General features: G+C 35.1%; 1 protein-coding gene across 1 annotated transcript; it reads left to right on the top strand.

The window, feature by feature from the left end:
- Positions 1-68: 68 nt before the first annotated feature.
- Positions 69-8,872, top strand: ccdc124 (coiled-coil domain containing 124). Its single transcript, XM_065248397.1, has 5 exons — positions 69-192; positions 861-1,032; positions 3,461-3,644; positions 7,224-7,329; positions 7,901-8,872. Exons 2-5 carry the CDS (start codon positions 874-876, stop codon positions 8,100-8,102), a joined length of 651 nt encoding a protein of 216 aa, XP_065104469.1. The 5' UTR covers positions 69-192; positions 861-873; the 3' UTR covers positions 8,103-8,872.
- The last annotated feature ends 7,813 nt before the right edge of the window (positions 8,873-16,685 follow it).

The following is a 16,685-nucleotide window of genomic DNA, read 5'->3' as shown; positions in this document are numbered from 1 at the left end:
GGTTTTGTTAGTTTGGCGCAGCAATATTTTCGTTTTTTTTTTAAAAAATAGATGTCAAAGGTCGTCGAACACGCCAATTGTAGTTGTAGTATCCGCCGGTCCTCTAGGTGGCGGTAAATGAAGAGTGTCAACTGTCTCGTAACCGCTTGAGAAACGGGCGAACGACACCCCGGGAGGCTGGTGCAGGAAAAGGTTGGTGCTGTTAGATTAAAATATTTGAATTAGATGACAAGAACTGTGTTGAGAAATTAAAATGAGATATCTGAGTCTTTCTCCGTTAGTTTTGCTCTCCTTATTACAAAAACTGTTTTTGGTACAAGCGCGTAAATGAATACTGTTGCTCTTTGATACCAGAATGACTAGCAAATATGCTATCTACTGCTTACTAATATTCTACCTTGTGAACAGAAAATTTAAATGTTTGTGATGTTTTCAAGTGGACCCTTTTAACACTTATCTTTTAACATATATTTTAGTACATATGGGAAATTTCTATATTTATATTTTAGCACTGTAATGTGTCATTATATAATCAGGTTCCAAGAAAGGCAGGTGTAGTTCTTATATTTCTTGCATGTATTTATGTAAGTTGCCTCACAGAACAAAGTGTTTTGTAAAATAAATAATGTTTATGAAAGAACATTATAATAGGTTAACATATGTTTTTCCAAACTTCCACATTCAGACATATACCTTTTAAATCAAAATGTTTTTAAAACATAAAAAACATTTTACTTAGATGACCAAAACTTAGATGGTAGTGTGTTTACTGAAAAAAATCTATATCCTATAATAGGAATTTCATAACTCAGTCTGTTTATATTGTAATTTAACCTCTGATCTTTATCTTACCACCACAGGGAAGTCCCAGGGATGCCGAAGAAATTCCAGGGTGAGAACTCCAAATCGGCCACTGCGAGGGCCCGGAAAGCCGAGGCAAAAGCAGAAGCTGATGCACGCAAACAGAAGGAGCTTGAAGATGCTCTCTGGGAAGATAATGATAAACATGTTGTAAAGAAAGAGCAGAGGAGGGTAAGACGCACACCTTGGTTTAGGGACTCAAATCCACGAGTGAAGACAAAATGACCTGGCTGCTTTTGGTGTCAAATGAGCTGAAAAAGGCCTGACAGACATTTCTTAGTACTCAGTTTCGTCCTACAGTCCAAACTAAGACATGGAAGTTAGGTGAATTGGACATGGCAAATTATCCATCCCAAAATGTAGATGTGTAGGAAAGTATAGATCAACTTAGATTAGCCATTTTTTGCCCTGAATATTCAATAGCCGTAGATGCTGGAATAGCATAAAGAAATAAATAAACACTGGCAGTACTTTGTATTAAATAAATCCCATTTTGCGCAAAATATAGTAATGAACACAAGGTGGCAGTAAAGATCTTCCTCATGTACTGTTCTGCTTTTCTATATCATAGTGAAATCATTGTCCTAATAATCTTTCTGATGTCGAAATGTGTTTGATATGCTGACACTACAGGCTGACACATACAGAATAAATTAATAATCAGAAGTGCCACCACAGCAGTTTTTTTCCACATGTTGTGTTGTCAAACAATCCTCTGCAGTTGGTTGCTAATCTTGTATCTAGATGACACAGCTGTCTTCCCCGCTAAGGCTGCAGACATGCGAATCTGAGTACCACACAATAGTTTAATACATTGTGAGTAAGGTTTAAGGTTGCTCAGGAAATGAGGCTCCCGCAAACAAAAACGAAAACTGAAGCCAACTGGGTCAAAGTAACACGCTGGCACAAGTTCTAATATCCTTTATCAGTCTTGCCGTGTATTGATGAGTGTTAACTGTCGGTAATGAAATCTGTTCAGGAGTTGGTTTTGAAATTAGGTTTGGGGCATATTTCGTAATTGGTATGCAGTGATTGGTTGTTTTTAGAGCTGGGTATTGCGACCAATTATGTGATTAAATTCGATTAAAAAATATTTCGTCAAAATTTTTTTGTTTTGCAGAAATGGAATCCATATTTTACTTTGAGTTATAAACATTGTAACAAGAGAACATAAATATGTGCGTACAAGGTATACAAACTGAAAAATCCAAATTACTGTAAAAAAAATAAAAACTTAAATGTGCAGAAGTGAAATGAACAAATTGAAATATGAAATTCATAAGATATTCAAAACAGGCATATAAAGCCTTTGTTATTGCATATACAAAGAGTTTGTGACCCTCATCTTTTGAAATCTTTTAGAAGAGAGGCGAAATACAGATAATATTCACATAATATTGTAGTAAAGCACGCACAGACCCTGACCAAGTAAACTGAATATTAATTAAAATTGAATCTATATGTTTTAGTCAACACTTGTTTAGTTGTAACTAAATAATTATATATAATTATTATATAAATTATTAGTATTTTTACCGTTCTCTATAAATTGGTTCCAGATGAACCATCCTTTCAGCTAAAAACACATTGTTGATAGGTAGTTTCAAACTGTTTGTTGCAAGAAGGAAATTACAGGAAAAAAATCAATTTCTATGGTCAAAAATCTCTTTTCATACTTGCTTAATCGTAACATATTCCCACCATCTTTGAAACTACAATGCAATGCACTAACCAAACTATTTTACCTAATAGCCATATTTATAATCTGTATTAAAACTTAGCATATTTTCATATATGCATAGGCAGATATAGATTAAGCCTTTTAATTATTAGAAGATATTTTAGTAGTCTAAATATTTTAAAGGCTTTCTAGCCTTGTCCCTTTACCCCCCCTCCCATTCGCCTTCATTTCATTATTTATTGAGCTGGTGTTGGCATTTGCAGGCAATGTTGGCATGATGTGCCAGTCTACTACTTGTAAGTGCAGCTGGTGAGGAGCTCCTCACGCCCTGTTTCTTTCCTCCTTTTTCCTCCTAACGCTGCCATCTGATCCTCACTGGCCTTTAAAACCCACAACGCTGTTATTGTACTGCAGCCATTCTGCTAATTACACCCCATCAGGGTCACCGTGTGGGTCTGGGCGAGCTGACCTGTTCTGCAAATACCCTGATTTGTCTTCTCGCCCCTATACAGATCAGCCACTTTCTGAGACTCGATCAGGTTATATAATTTATCACATGTAGATACGTGCGTATCTCTAGGTTTGCGGTTTATCTGTGTCACGCGAATGACATTTCAGCCCTTGCTAAACATGTGAAGGCGTCATCTCATTACGAGTATCTCCTTACTGGTGCGTTACTATTTCTGCGGATATTATCAACTGGAAGGTGACTAGGTTGTGGCCAGTAAGGGCAATTACTAATCCTACATTAGTAGTTACCATTACTTACACGCTGTGCTGACGTAGAGCGAATGTAAACGGGCAGGAGACGTCTCTAATTTCTTTGCAGTTTACACTTACATTTCCTTAATGATCATCAGGTCAGCTTGATAGCATCAGTCCAGTTGTAATTTAAAGAGTGTGTGCATGTGTGTACAGGATGATAAAGAGAGAAAGCGTTTGGAGGCTCTGGAGAGGAAGAAAGAAAAACAAAGGCTTTTGGAGGAAGAAGATGCCCAGATAAAGGGTAAACAGACAAAAGAAACACCATCTAAAGTGACCCGAGCCCAGATTGTGGAGAACCTTCAGAGTGTGCCAAATGTTAAAGAAGTTAAAGAGAAAGGTAAGAGGCACTGCCAAACGTGACAGTAAGGTACAGTAAATACTGCTAAAAATCATAATGGTCAAACAACCTTACCCTGGAGGTCGGGACTCACCAAACCAATGCCAACAAAGTAGTTCCAATAAAAGCATACATTGTCTGGGTCCAAAGTTGCCCTGAGACACCAAGCCAACAGTCAGCACCTGACGGCCAAGTAGCACTTGGGTGATTCTCACAAAATCCAGATTTAAAAGGTATCCAGCATCAGAATTTTTAAAAAGCTGTTGAAGACAATTTTTTTGCACATATATAAGATTAAGGTCTGAACTTACTATAACTATTATTTTTAGAGGATTTTAAAAATATTTCCTATAGAATTATTTACATTTTTTAGATTATCATTATCAAAAATTATCATTACGGCAACATGATTTTACATTAAATGTATGCATTTACAAACTCATGTTTTGGTAATAAGAACTAAAAAGTTGTCTAGGTACATTTACAAACAAAATTTTTACTTTTATCTGGAGAGAAAAAATTAGAACGGCTTACCTGGAAGCCATCTTGAGTGTCACAGTCAATTTTGTCCCTTCCAACAATTTTTTTTTTTTACAAATGTTAGTTCCTTGAGGGCTTAAAGGAACAGTATGTAAGAAATTTATATCAATTAATCATTAAATGGCCCTGAAATGTCACTAGACATTAAGAAATCATTTTAATTTCAAATACTTATATCACTGACAACAGCAGTCCGGCCAGGATATTGTCATGTAAACAGTGGAGTTGCAGCCCTCAACTGATGTTTATGTTGTCGTTTGGTATATTGGCCACCAGCTGTGTGATTGCAGTACCAGTTTTAGCCACACATTTTGTGATTGCAATACCAGTTTTGGCCACAATCCTACATACTGTTCCTTTAAACAATGATTGAAAATTGTTGCGGAGGATGAGAAAATTGGTCTTGGACACATTTCAGGGTGTCCGCGGATCCTTAAAAAGTCTTAAAACGTCTTAAATTCTGTAGTATGAAAATAAGGCCTTAATTAGCATTAAAATGTCTTAAATCCGCTTATCAAAGGTCTTAAAATGTTGTCCAACCAACACTGCCAAGAACATTGTAACTGTTTTATACATCGTCATGTGTCAAGCAAAACTGAATAGGATCTACTAAACTTGCGGGGAGTTCGCTAAACTTCGTGGACCGGGTATAAGCAAATGGAGAAAAGTGTGAGTTTTAGCTATGGGGAAGTACACATTTAATGAAATTTGGTTACTTAATCCTGATTTTGCTCCGTTGTAAAGAACAGTTAGCGTACGGGGTCCGTTGTTTATTTTGCAAGAAAGTTTTAAAACTCGGAACAGTGGGCATCAAAGTTTTAGTGGCACACATGTAATGTAAGAAACATAAAGGCGCTGCAGAAACCTGTCGAAAACACCCGGTATCTCTCATTTCTGTTGTGCCTACAGCAGAGTATCCCTAAAGAGCACCACGACAAGCTAAACATCTGCATAAGCAGTTTTAAGCACCGCAGCTTCTGCTCCATCATACATCCGATAAACGTTTAGCTGCTCCACTGCCAACGAACGAAGCCTGTCTTGTTATTCTCTTTTAACGGCGGTTGACATCCAGCTTATAGGTGCATTAGCGCCCCCTTTGCTCCGGAGGGTGGATCTGATAATAGGTCTAACACACTCTATATCCTTTACTCATGGTTTCATTCTCGATTATACAAATAAATAAGTAAAACCACATTAACCCAAATACACACAAAGAATTGTATTAAAATAAAACGAAGCCTGTCTTGTTTGCACAAAGGTAATACTTTGCTGATTAATTTTAACAGTTCTGAATTAAAACATTCAAAGCTTTGTTTAATTCTAAGTTGTTTACTTTGTCTATGTAAATATCTAAGTATGATAGGATATATAAGAATTTAATGGTGTGGTCTTTTACTCTGTCATGCATGAAAGCCCACTGCTTGCATATCCTGTGCATTAGACTGCCAATGTCTCAGCAATTTAACTATTTCTATTTTTGCCATAAAATATTTCCCTGCCATTGTTTTGTTTCAAGATGCACACCAGTAAAGTATTTTGGAAGTTATATTTTTAAAAACTCCTTAAAAGTCCTAATATAAATAAGACCTAGTCCTGGATTCATCTAAACTCTATCTGGGTAACCAGACCTAATATTTTAACATTGTTGTTACATAAAACCATGTGTTTATTTTTGATACATTATTTGAATCAATTATTATTGTCATCATTAATGCTTTTTCCCATTTAGCTCTATTTTTATTACCAAAAAAAAATCATATTACTTGATCATCATCCTTTCCCAAAATAACTGTTAGTAAAACACCCAAGGATTGGTTAAAACATTTTAAAATAATGTGATTTTAGTTCATTAAAATGCTATTTTTCTTCATATATTTTGTCATTGGGGACTTCTTAAAACCTTGTATGACGTTTAAGGTGAAAAACTTCACCTTAATATCAGCAAAGTGTAAACATCTTGGCTGATATTATTCTCGAAAACCCAATCTTCTCGTGTCTTATCACACACCTAGAAAACACATCTTGTTTTTTGTCATGAAAGATATAAGGTTCTAAAAAAAACACATGGATAAATGTACACTGGACTATAAAATTGGACTTCATTGTCGTGATATAGGTCTTAAATTTCATTCATTATGGCCTTAAAAAGGTCTTAAAAAGTCTTAAATTAGACTTTGTGAAACCTGCAGAAACCCTGCATTTATATTCCTTGTTATTGTCTCTACATTTATCAAAGGTCACCAAATACCACATGTTTCCTTACTGTAAATGTTTATAGTATAACATGCACTGAAGCTTTTGATTTTTTCGATTTTTTAAATTATAAATATTTCCATGTCAAAGAACCCAAAACCAGTCATGGACACGTTGCGGTAATGAAAAATTTCCTCTTAAATGTGGAAAAAAACAACAAAATTTGTTTGTATGATGTCATTTGAAATCATGTGCAAAATAGTACTTGAAGAGATGTTTGTAACTGTATGCTTCTTATTTTGATAGCATTTACTTTTTTTATCAAATGTTTCATGACACCTCATAAGTCTAATTTCGCGAGAATCACCCACTTGCGTTCTGCACTTGAGTGATATGACATAACTTTCCACTTCGTCTTATGAGCCATATTTTTTTTAAATATTCACACAGATGTAAAAACTTTGACTTCAACATTTGCTTGCTTTGTCACTCCTGGTTTTCTTCTCATGCACTGGTTGGCGGAGCTGAACAGCCAATCAGAACGATTCAGCTTCACAGCCATTTCGAAATAGTGATAGTGACTTACTTTAGCCGACGGTGCAAAATACACAGAACAAAATCAGATGACGCTCAACACCTGCCCGATGGCTGACCGTCTATAGTGCATATATCTTATTGGTCAATCTGTTTTTAACACACACACCAAAACAACATTGCTTTGTAGCAGGATGCACACCCAGTGTGTGAAGTGGTTCATAGCAATGCATTGTTGTCTAAAATTTGTGTTCGAAGTGAATGTGTCTTTTCAGTTTTCTTATTTAGTCTGTTTTCTTTAACCACGAACAGAGAAAACCCACTTGGACATGCCACTTGAAGAAAACATCAACCGGATTGTTCCAGAAGAAGGCACGGTGGAGGCACGGACCATTGAAGATGCCATCGCAGTTCTCAGGTATCCTGTTATCTGAAAGATAGGATTCACAATACAATAAGAACTGAAGATAAAAATTATATTTTTTTATATTGACTAACTGGGCATTAAAGGAAAACACCACCGTTTTCAATATTTTCCTATGTTCTTACCTCAATTTAGATGAATTAATACATACCTATGGCTCCAAACAGGGATGAATTTAGAAGCCACCAAACACTTCCATGTTTTCCCTATTTAAAGACTGTTACATGAGTAGTTACACGAGAAAGTATGGTGGCACAAGTTTGCCTGCCAGCACCAACATTTTTTTTTTTGAGTGCAATGCTAATGGTCTAATTAGATTCAATGGATTGTGCTAAGCTACGCAAAAATGCTAGTGCCAGACTCGGAGATCAGCTGAATAGATTCCAAAAAAGTATAATCAAATGTTTACCTTTAGGGGAGCTGAAAAATTAGCATATTTTCAAAAAAAGTGGAATGTCCCTTTAATTGACAAGATAAACTGTGAATGGTGGGGAAAGAGTTAAGTTTGGATAGATGTGATTGTATTGTGGGATCCCAATTGAGTTGTTTTTCTTTTTCTGTTTAGCACCAAGGAAGATCTGGATAGGCACCCCGAGCGCCGCATGAAAGCTGCGTTTGCAGCTTTCGAGGAAGCGAACATGGCACGCTTGAAAATGGAGAACCCCAACATGCGACTTTCGCAGCTGAAACAGCTGCTGAAGAAAGAGTGGACGAAGTCCCCCGAAAACCCCCTTAACCAGCGCGTGGCCTCATACAACACGAAGTAATCCAGCATAACGGCACTAAAAGACACTCTGGCCCTCCACACAAAACCTAACAGACACAAAATGGCACTCAGATTAAATTTAAAGATATATAATTAGGACAGATGCATGCATAACGTTTGCTGATGCATTCTTTTATTTTTTTTCTGATTCGTGGGAATCAGATTTCAACGTGAGTTTGTGATCCACACACAACCCTTTGCCTATATGTGAACTCATCAACAAACTTTATTTAACTAATTCAATAAACGTATGAATTATTTTGGGCACAACATGATTTGCTCGTCTGTGGCAATTAAAAGCTGCAGAGAAAGTTTATTGTTTGGTTTTAGAGTGGATTGTGTTGAACTCATTTATAACAAGTTTTGGTTAACCTGAGGCAGTTTTTTTATTAAAATACCTGTGCAGTGATCATTAAAATCCAACTGCTGGTTTGATGTTTTTGAAAAAAAGAAAGGGTATCTAATAATTGCCCACATAAAGATCAGGTGATCAGACTTTTTTTTTTGATTGATCTTAAATGATGCTTTGTTTTGAAACAGCACTTTGGACCTTAAATGGACAATATCCACATTCAGAAACATGTGGACTAACAGCCTTTGGACTTCTATACATGTGTATAGTGTTGACTGGCTTCTGCAGTACAATACTGCTGCCAAACAGAACTAATGCACTTCTGGGTTTGCTTTGCATCTGTGGAGGAAGACAAAAGCTCTTAGTAGCTTTTGGAAAATTATAATAAAGCAGAAAGGAATAAATATTACCACATTATATTTTCCTTTCAAAGTGATTGGTCTCATCTTGAAACTTCTTTCTTTCCACTGTCTATTTTGAACCTGGTTTCCTATCTCACTTCATTACTTTCATCCTGTCTTAAATGTTCACCCAGAAATGTTTTTTTTTTTTGCCATCCACTTTTTTTTGCCATTTTTATTACAAAAGTATTTTTGTCTTGTTTTCAGTAAAAATATCTAAAAGTTGTTAAATTAAGATGCTTTTTCTTGATGAGCAACACGACCCAAGAAAATAAGTCTAGTTTTTAGACCAAAAATATCAAATTTAAGTGATTTTGTGCATAAAACAACCAAAAAAATCATTTTTCTTAAACACTAAATTCAAGGTAAATTCTAAAAAAAACTTGCTTTCCCCATTGGCAGATTTTTCTGCCAATTAAGAAAATTCATTAAAAAAAGCATCTTTATTTAAGAATTTTTTGATATTTTACTAAAAACAAGACAAAAATACTAAGAATTTTTTTTCTTGAAAATCAATTTTTGCAGTGTATAATAGATATATTATTTAAATCAATGTTGAAGACAAAAGATTTAAATAACCAGAGAGCTTAACTCATTCCCCGCCAGCCATTTTTTGAAAAGTTGCCCGCCAGCATTTTTTGTGATTTTCACAAAGTTTCACAAAATGCCTTCCAGGAAAATTTTCTTCAAAAAAGATATAAACATACATAAACAAATATATCAAATGAAGGAACAGACCCTCTGCTTTCAAACAAGCAATAAACAAACAAACAAACAAAACAGAAAAAAATTGGTTTCATCCCATCTATGTTTTTCCTATGCTTATAAACTCTTAAATATAGTTATTTAAAAAAAAAAAAAAAACATTAGCAAAAAACTGACGAAAAAATTGTCTGCGATTCTCCGATTCTCATGCTTGTCTCATCAGTAAAGCTGGTTCGGTGATTAGTAGTAAACCGCAATCACCTACTTTCAGATGGAGCGGTAATTACACAGAGCCATATTTTACCGAAATCTAGGCAAAATCGCGTTCATAATCGTGGAAGATCGTCTTCGATTATGAACGCTTTTTGGTGACGTACGGCTCTGTGTAGTAAATGCCGCTCCATCTGAAAGCAGGTGATTGCAAATTACTAATAATCACCAAACCTTCTTTACTTATGAGACACACATGAGAATCGCAGGCGATTTTTTTGCCCAGCTCTAGCAAAAAGCTGAAATAATAGCATTTTTGTGAAGGAATTTTGTTAGAGATCAGATTCAGAACGATTATCAAAACATACACAGAGTTTAAAATGAATAAATGACGTTTTAACATAACAACTCATCAGGAACACGTTTTTTATGCAAATGTTTTCTCTTAATTGACAAGATAACTCGTCAATGGCGGGGAAAGAGTTAAGAAAATCGCATTCGGATAATCATGTAATTTCAACATGGCGGTCTTTATAAAGCCTGATGTATAGTTCTAATTTCATCATTAGAATAGTACGCGTGCACTGTACGCCCACCACCAGATTTTCGTGTGCACTCATCCGATAATGAAAATTTGCCAGTGGCAGATTTTTTTGCTTGTTTTATGCACAAAATCACTTAAATTTGATATTTTTGGTCTAAAAACTAGACTTATTTTTTTGGGCTGTTTAGCTTCTCATGAAAAAGCATCTTAATTTAAGAATTTTCAGATATTTTTACTGAAAACAAGACAAAAATACAAAGAATTTTTTTTCTTGAAAATCATTTTTTGCATTGTGAACACTTTTTAGTAACACTTTACAATAAGGTTCATTAGTTAACATTTGTAACTACATTAGTTAACATGAACTAATAATGAACTGCACTTATACAGCATTTATTAATCTTTGTTAATGTTAATTTCAACAATTACTAATACTTATATAATACTAAATACTAAATAATACTAAATAAAATCTTATTTACGTGAATTAATGCACTGTTAACTAACATGAAAATACAATTAAAAGCTTTATTTCTATTAACAAAGATTAATAAATACTGTAACAAATGTATTGCTCATGGTTTGTTCATGTTAGTTAATACATTAACTAATGTTAACTAATGAACCTTATTGTTAAGTGTTATCCATTTTTCCTTTTACAAGCTCAAAGCACTTGCAGATGAGCTGATGCTTCAAACATAAAGCTACATTTGCTTTTAATAAAAACTCTGGGTAGTACACAAGCTACAAACATTAGGTGGTCATTGACCCCTATGGGATGTTCCAAAAGGAAATGAAATAAGGCTGGATAATTCCCAGCAGCCATCTTTATCCTCCGCAATAACACTCTTTAGCACTTAAGGTAATTTATGGCTATAATGTGTCATCAAACACAGACATACCCGGGAAACCCTGGGATTTATTTCAAGATAACCTTTCTAATTACTTGCATACTCTTTCACGTTTTAATCAAATTTTTTCATAGCTGGCGTAGTTGCCTGTAAAATATTAAGTATGAACCTTAAATACGATTCTCTGAACAAGAATAATTAATGCAAATTCATTACGACACTCTTAAGTCATTAGAATGCAGTTTTATTTTTAAACCAATTTGCACGTTATTAGTCGTGACCCATTGAGAGCGTTAATTAAAAAGAAATCTTTCTGTACTCGGGGGCAGTGACTATATTTGGCTAATCTTTATTACTGGCGCTGATTTATCAGGCTTGATTTATCAACATCACTTTGGTGAATTAAGTCCCAGGGTTTTCTTAAGTGCAAAATTCTTTGCTAAATGAGTAGTATGCTCGCAAGATCAAACCGAATAGATCTGCACAGCATGACCGAGACCGTGCTGTTTTAAAGAACATTAGCACTGATAGCACGGATTCCCTTATCGGAAGAGACTGGGAGCTTCACTCGGTTACAGTGATTGATGTCCACTGCGGTATATGACACAATGCATATATTGCTATTCTATCTATTTTAGTTGGAGGCCTTTGTAGTACATTCAATCGGAGGTTTTTAGGCAAAATTGTAATGATGTTTTTTAGTAAATCTGTAACATACATATACAGTGACATACAATCTTATAACGCTGGGTTATTTTGGGTCAAAAAGGGACAAACACAACCTGATGCAAAAAATAATTTTCAAGAAAAAAATTCTTAGTATTTTTGTCTTGTTTTGTTTTCAGTAAAAATATGTAAAAATACTTTAATTAAGATGCTTTTTCTTGATGAGCAAAATGACCCAAGAAAATAAGTCTAGTTTTTAGACCAAAATATCAAATTTAAGTGATTTTGTGCATAAAACAAGCACCCAAATCTGGCAATGGGGTAAGCAAAAAATCGTGAAAATTTTTCTTAAACACTAAATTCAAGAAAAACTCAAGACAAATTTGCTTACACCGTTGGCAGATTTTTTTTTTGCTTGTTTTATGTACAAAATCACTTACATTGGTATTTTTGAACTAGGCTTATTTTCTTGGGTCGTTTTGCTCATCAAGAAAAAGCATCTTAATTTAAGAATTTTTTGATATTTTTACTGAAAACAAGACAAAAATACTACGATTTTTTTCTTGTGTACTGTAAAAAATTCTTTGTTGCCCTAAATGTTAAAGGTGCCATATAATGTAAAACTCTATTTACCTAGGCATAGATGATGAATAATAAGAGTTCTGTACATGGTAATGCCTCAAACACGATTGTTTCCTCCTTTTATAAACCTTGTGCATGCAAAGGCCCGCTGAAAAACAGGCCAAACTCAACATAACACCAACTGTTACATTACAGTCAAGATGTACGCCCCTTAACATTAAATTAAGTACAATGTTGTTACAATGCTAAAAACACAGTTGAGACTGCTGAGTTAGCGTTATATGCTAGTAAATGCTATGCTAACGTTTCGGCTAAAGTTCCACTATTGATGTTTGTAACCTTTTGCAGGTCCATTAACAATCTCAAAAAAATTATTCGTCTGATACAGGCTCAAACATAAGGTCTGTTTGCACACAAACAGAGCTACTAAAGGAGCTGCTCTGAAAAACGGCCAATCAGAGCAGAGCACAAGATTATTATTCGTGACCCTTTTAAATAAGGTAATAATAGGCCATTTTATTCTAAATGCAAATCCTAGGGTTGTAAATGGACATGTAAAACCATTTCTGGATAATTTTGCACTTAATTAAAGCCACATACATTTAATGTTATCAGAGAACAATTTAACATATTATTTAAATGCATTCTTTTGGCACATTTAACTCATTCCCCGCCAGCCATATTTTGAAAAGTTGCCGCCAGCATTTTTTTTGTGATTTTCACAAAAGTTTCACAAAATATCTTCCAGGAATTTTTTCTTCTAAAAATATATAAACATACAAATATATCAAATGAAAGAACAGACCCTCTGCTTTCAAACAAACAATAATCAAACAAACAAAACGGGGAAAAAAAAGTTTCATCCTATGTATGTTTTTTACTCTGCATTTAAACTTTTAAATATGGGTATTTTTTCAGCAAAAAGCTGAAATAATTGCATTTTTTGTGAAGGTAATTTGTTAGAGATCAGATTCGGAACGATTATCAAAACGTACACAGAGTTTAAAATTAGTAAATGATTTTTGCTTTAGTTTTTTTTAATTGGGTAAGTGGTATTGGATAATCGTGTTATTACAAATTAACATAAAAACTCATCAGGAACATATTTTTTCATGCAAATGTTTTCTCTCAATTGACGAGATAACGCGTCAATGGTGGGGAAAGAGTTAAGTTCAAGGTCAAAAATCAATTTAAATTTACAATTCATTTTAACTTTCTTGACTAGTGATGAGTTAAAATATAAAATAATGTTGAAGTTCAACTTTATTTTATATAATTTATAGAAACTCCTCACTAGTCAAGAGAGTAACAATTGTCATTTTTATATTGATTAAACTGATAAAAAATTAAGTGCAACAAGGAATTTTTACAGTGCATTCTAAAAATGGCTGGGTTATTTTTGACCCATAATGGGTAAATATTGGACAGAACACATGTTGGGTTAAAAATGACCCCGTGCTGGGTTAAAAATTGACCCAATGCCGGGTTATTTTAACCCAACTGCTGGGTTATTATACCCCATGGTTGCATAACAACAACAACCCAACATTGGGTCATTTTTAACCCAGCATGTGTTCTGTCCAATATTTACCCATTACGGGTCAAAAATAACCCAGCCATTTTTAGAGTGTGTATGCTGGGTTGTCAGTTCAAAAATAAACATTTTATAAGTTCATTTAACTCAAACGGCTTAGTTTGTATATCTTTGACCCAACGCTGGGTTGAAAATAACCTAACATTTTGTTGTGTAATTTGATCCTACAACTGGGTTCATCCCTTTTTGACCCAATGCTGGGTTAAAATATCCCATCATTTTTCAGGTGTATATAAACACTAGAAACGTTTCATTTCTGGTCTCATTAGATTTTAGACCTTATACTCTAAAAATTGCTGGGTTATTTTCAACCCGGCGTTGTTGGGCTGTGTCTTTTTCACCCAATGCTGAGTTGTAAATAACCCATCTTTTTTATTTTTTGAGTGTCCTCTATTCCAGCATAGCATTTGCTGTGTCCTTCTAGCAACGATAAATTATTTAACATTGGAAAAACCATAACCAAATATAACTGTGTTTCACTGAAAAACTACTCACTTCACTGCACTGTGTGATACCGAAGCACGTGTACACACTGTTATACACACTAAACCCTGCTGGTTGTGTACACGTACACATCAAATATCCATGTTATACCGTTCAACTGTTGATGTGATGTGTGTTGGGCTTTTATCCGTGCTGCTTCTGTAGAAGGAAAGATAAGAGGGTTTGCGAAGGCCTTTGAACTGCTGAGCATCAATCGCAGATTTCTCGCCCATCTATTTCAACCGGTTCCTCATCTGCAGACCACAATGTATTCGACTATCTCGCCCATCCCGAGCAGGAGGGACAAAAATAACGCCCGAAGCAGAAAGTGTTGTACGTGTGCCACACATTGTGTCTCGCAAACCCGGTTTCTCTGCGCATCTTGTTTCTTTGTCTCCTTATCCATTTGCATGCCAACCCTTATCAAGCTGGGCTGTCCTTTCTTCAGCATGCATCCTAATTATACGTCTCAAAGAGAGACCGGCCGGCCCCCCACATCTGACAAGAGTCTGAGGGGAAAGCTGCTTGTCTGATGACTAAATCCTGTTTTCTCCAAAACAGCAGCCGTCACTCAAGCCTTACGAATGTTAGGGGACCCGAGTCTAACGTGCTGGCTGGGGGGAAGGAGGGCGCTATTTTTGGAACTGATATGACGGTAAGAACATCTCAGTCTGCAGTTATATAGGCTTTTAGAAATTGAAAGTGTATTGGATATGTTTGTAATTATTTATATCGTTTTGACCATGAAAGGCCTTTTAAAGCAAATCTTGTGTGCTAAGATTGGGCTTTTGAAAAGTTATTACAGTACATATCAACAGATATCATTCCTGGACAAAATGTAGACCAAGTCTGTGAAAACCCAGATTTTTTTGTGTGATTTACTATTTTCTATGTACAAGAACATATATAACCTTGATATCTTCAATATTGACTATTGTGGAAAGAATGATCCTAAACTCATAATTTGAGACTTATTGTTTCTTGTTTAACATGTATTTAAGAAATAGATATTAAGGTTAAATTATTCTTTTCAGATCTCTGTTTTTGGGAAGCTTTGTTAAATGACGTACAACAGAAATGTCTTTAATTCTGTTGGCAGACATTTTGTTCTTTAATTTTGGATCTGCTTTATGGTACACAGGGAGATATTAAATCGTAATTTGTGCAAAAAAATTGTTTCGGATGGTATTAAAAATAGCCAGAGTGTTATAAAAGATTTTAACAGTATGTTTGTGTTATATATATATTGTTAGTGGCTGAGGTGTCAAACCCGAAATTAGCGTGAAATTTCTCCCGTCGCCCAAACCCCCCCTCAAGGGTAAAGAAATGAACACTCATCTGCTTGTGACAGGGCCTCTCCATCTTTATCCAGCTCTCTCTCTCTCTCTTTCTGTTAGACCAATTTGTGCGTTTTTTCATACAAAAGACATTTTTTTTTGCCTAGCGCAGATGGAGATACACAAATGCCACCATGTTTAAATATTTTATCTTAATTGTTTTAGTTTTATAGGCTGACTTGAAATTAAGACATTTCAGTCAATTTTGAGATTTAAAATTCTATTATAGAAAAATTGACCAAATCGACTCTTTTTAAGATTATGTATGTAACCCTGCCTAACCATGGGTTCACACCAGCCACGTTTGAGGCATCAAATTGTCGTCTTCTGCGTCTAGTTTGCCACTTGAACATTTTGAGTTTACTCGTTTCATTCTAGTCTTCTGGTGCATTCACACCAACCGCGGTAGAGGTGGCAAAAACGCGCTATTTGTGCGTAGTTGGACTCTTGTACATTTTGAGTTTATACGCTTCATTCGTGCATGAAATTCTAGTCATTCGTGACATTCACACGAAAATTTGCATCATGGGAGGGGCTTCTGTAACTCCGTTGGAACTCACTTCCTGTAATCACGTCACAACTACAGCAAGGTCCTGATTGGTAAATGCTCAATTCGTGCGGAACGCGCCGCAGGATGCCTAATCGCGTCTTAGCTTTGACTTAAAGGAATAGTCTACTCATTTTCAATATTAAACTATGTTATTACTCTAACTAAGAAGAGTTGATACATCCCTCTATCATCTGTGTGCGTGCACGTAAGCGCTGGGGCACGCTGCGACACTTCGATAGCATTTAGCTTAGCCCCATTCATTCAATTGTATCAAACAGAGATAAAGTTAGAAGTGACCAAACACATCAA

The sequence above is a fragment of the Paramisgurnus dabryanus genome, chromosome 11 (genome assembly GCF_030506205.2).
Source record: "Paramisgurnus dabryanus chromosome 11, PD_genome_1.1, whole genome shotgun sequence".
Classification (NCBI taxonomy): Eukaryota; Metazoa; Chordata; class Actinopteri; order Cypriniformes; family Cobitidae; genus Paramisgurnus; species Paramisgurnus dabryanus.
This window is presented reverse-complemented; position numbering and strand designations above follow the sequence as displayed.

Excerpts from the sequence above, each read along its gene's own strand:
- ccdc124 (XM_065248397.1), top strand. The coding sequence starts at position 874 with ATGCCGAAGAAATTCCAGGGTGAGAACTCCAAATCGGCCACTGCGAGG. Across the intron at positions 1,033-3,460 it reads TAAAGAAAGAGCAGAGGAGG|GATGATAAAGAGAGAAAGCG; the intron begins GTAAGACGCACA and ends ATGTGTGTACAG. Across the intron at positions 7,330-7,900 it reads GATGCCATCGCAGTTCTCAG|CACCAAGGAAGATCTGGATA; the intron begins GTATCCTGTTAT and ends TTTTCTGTTTAG.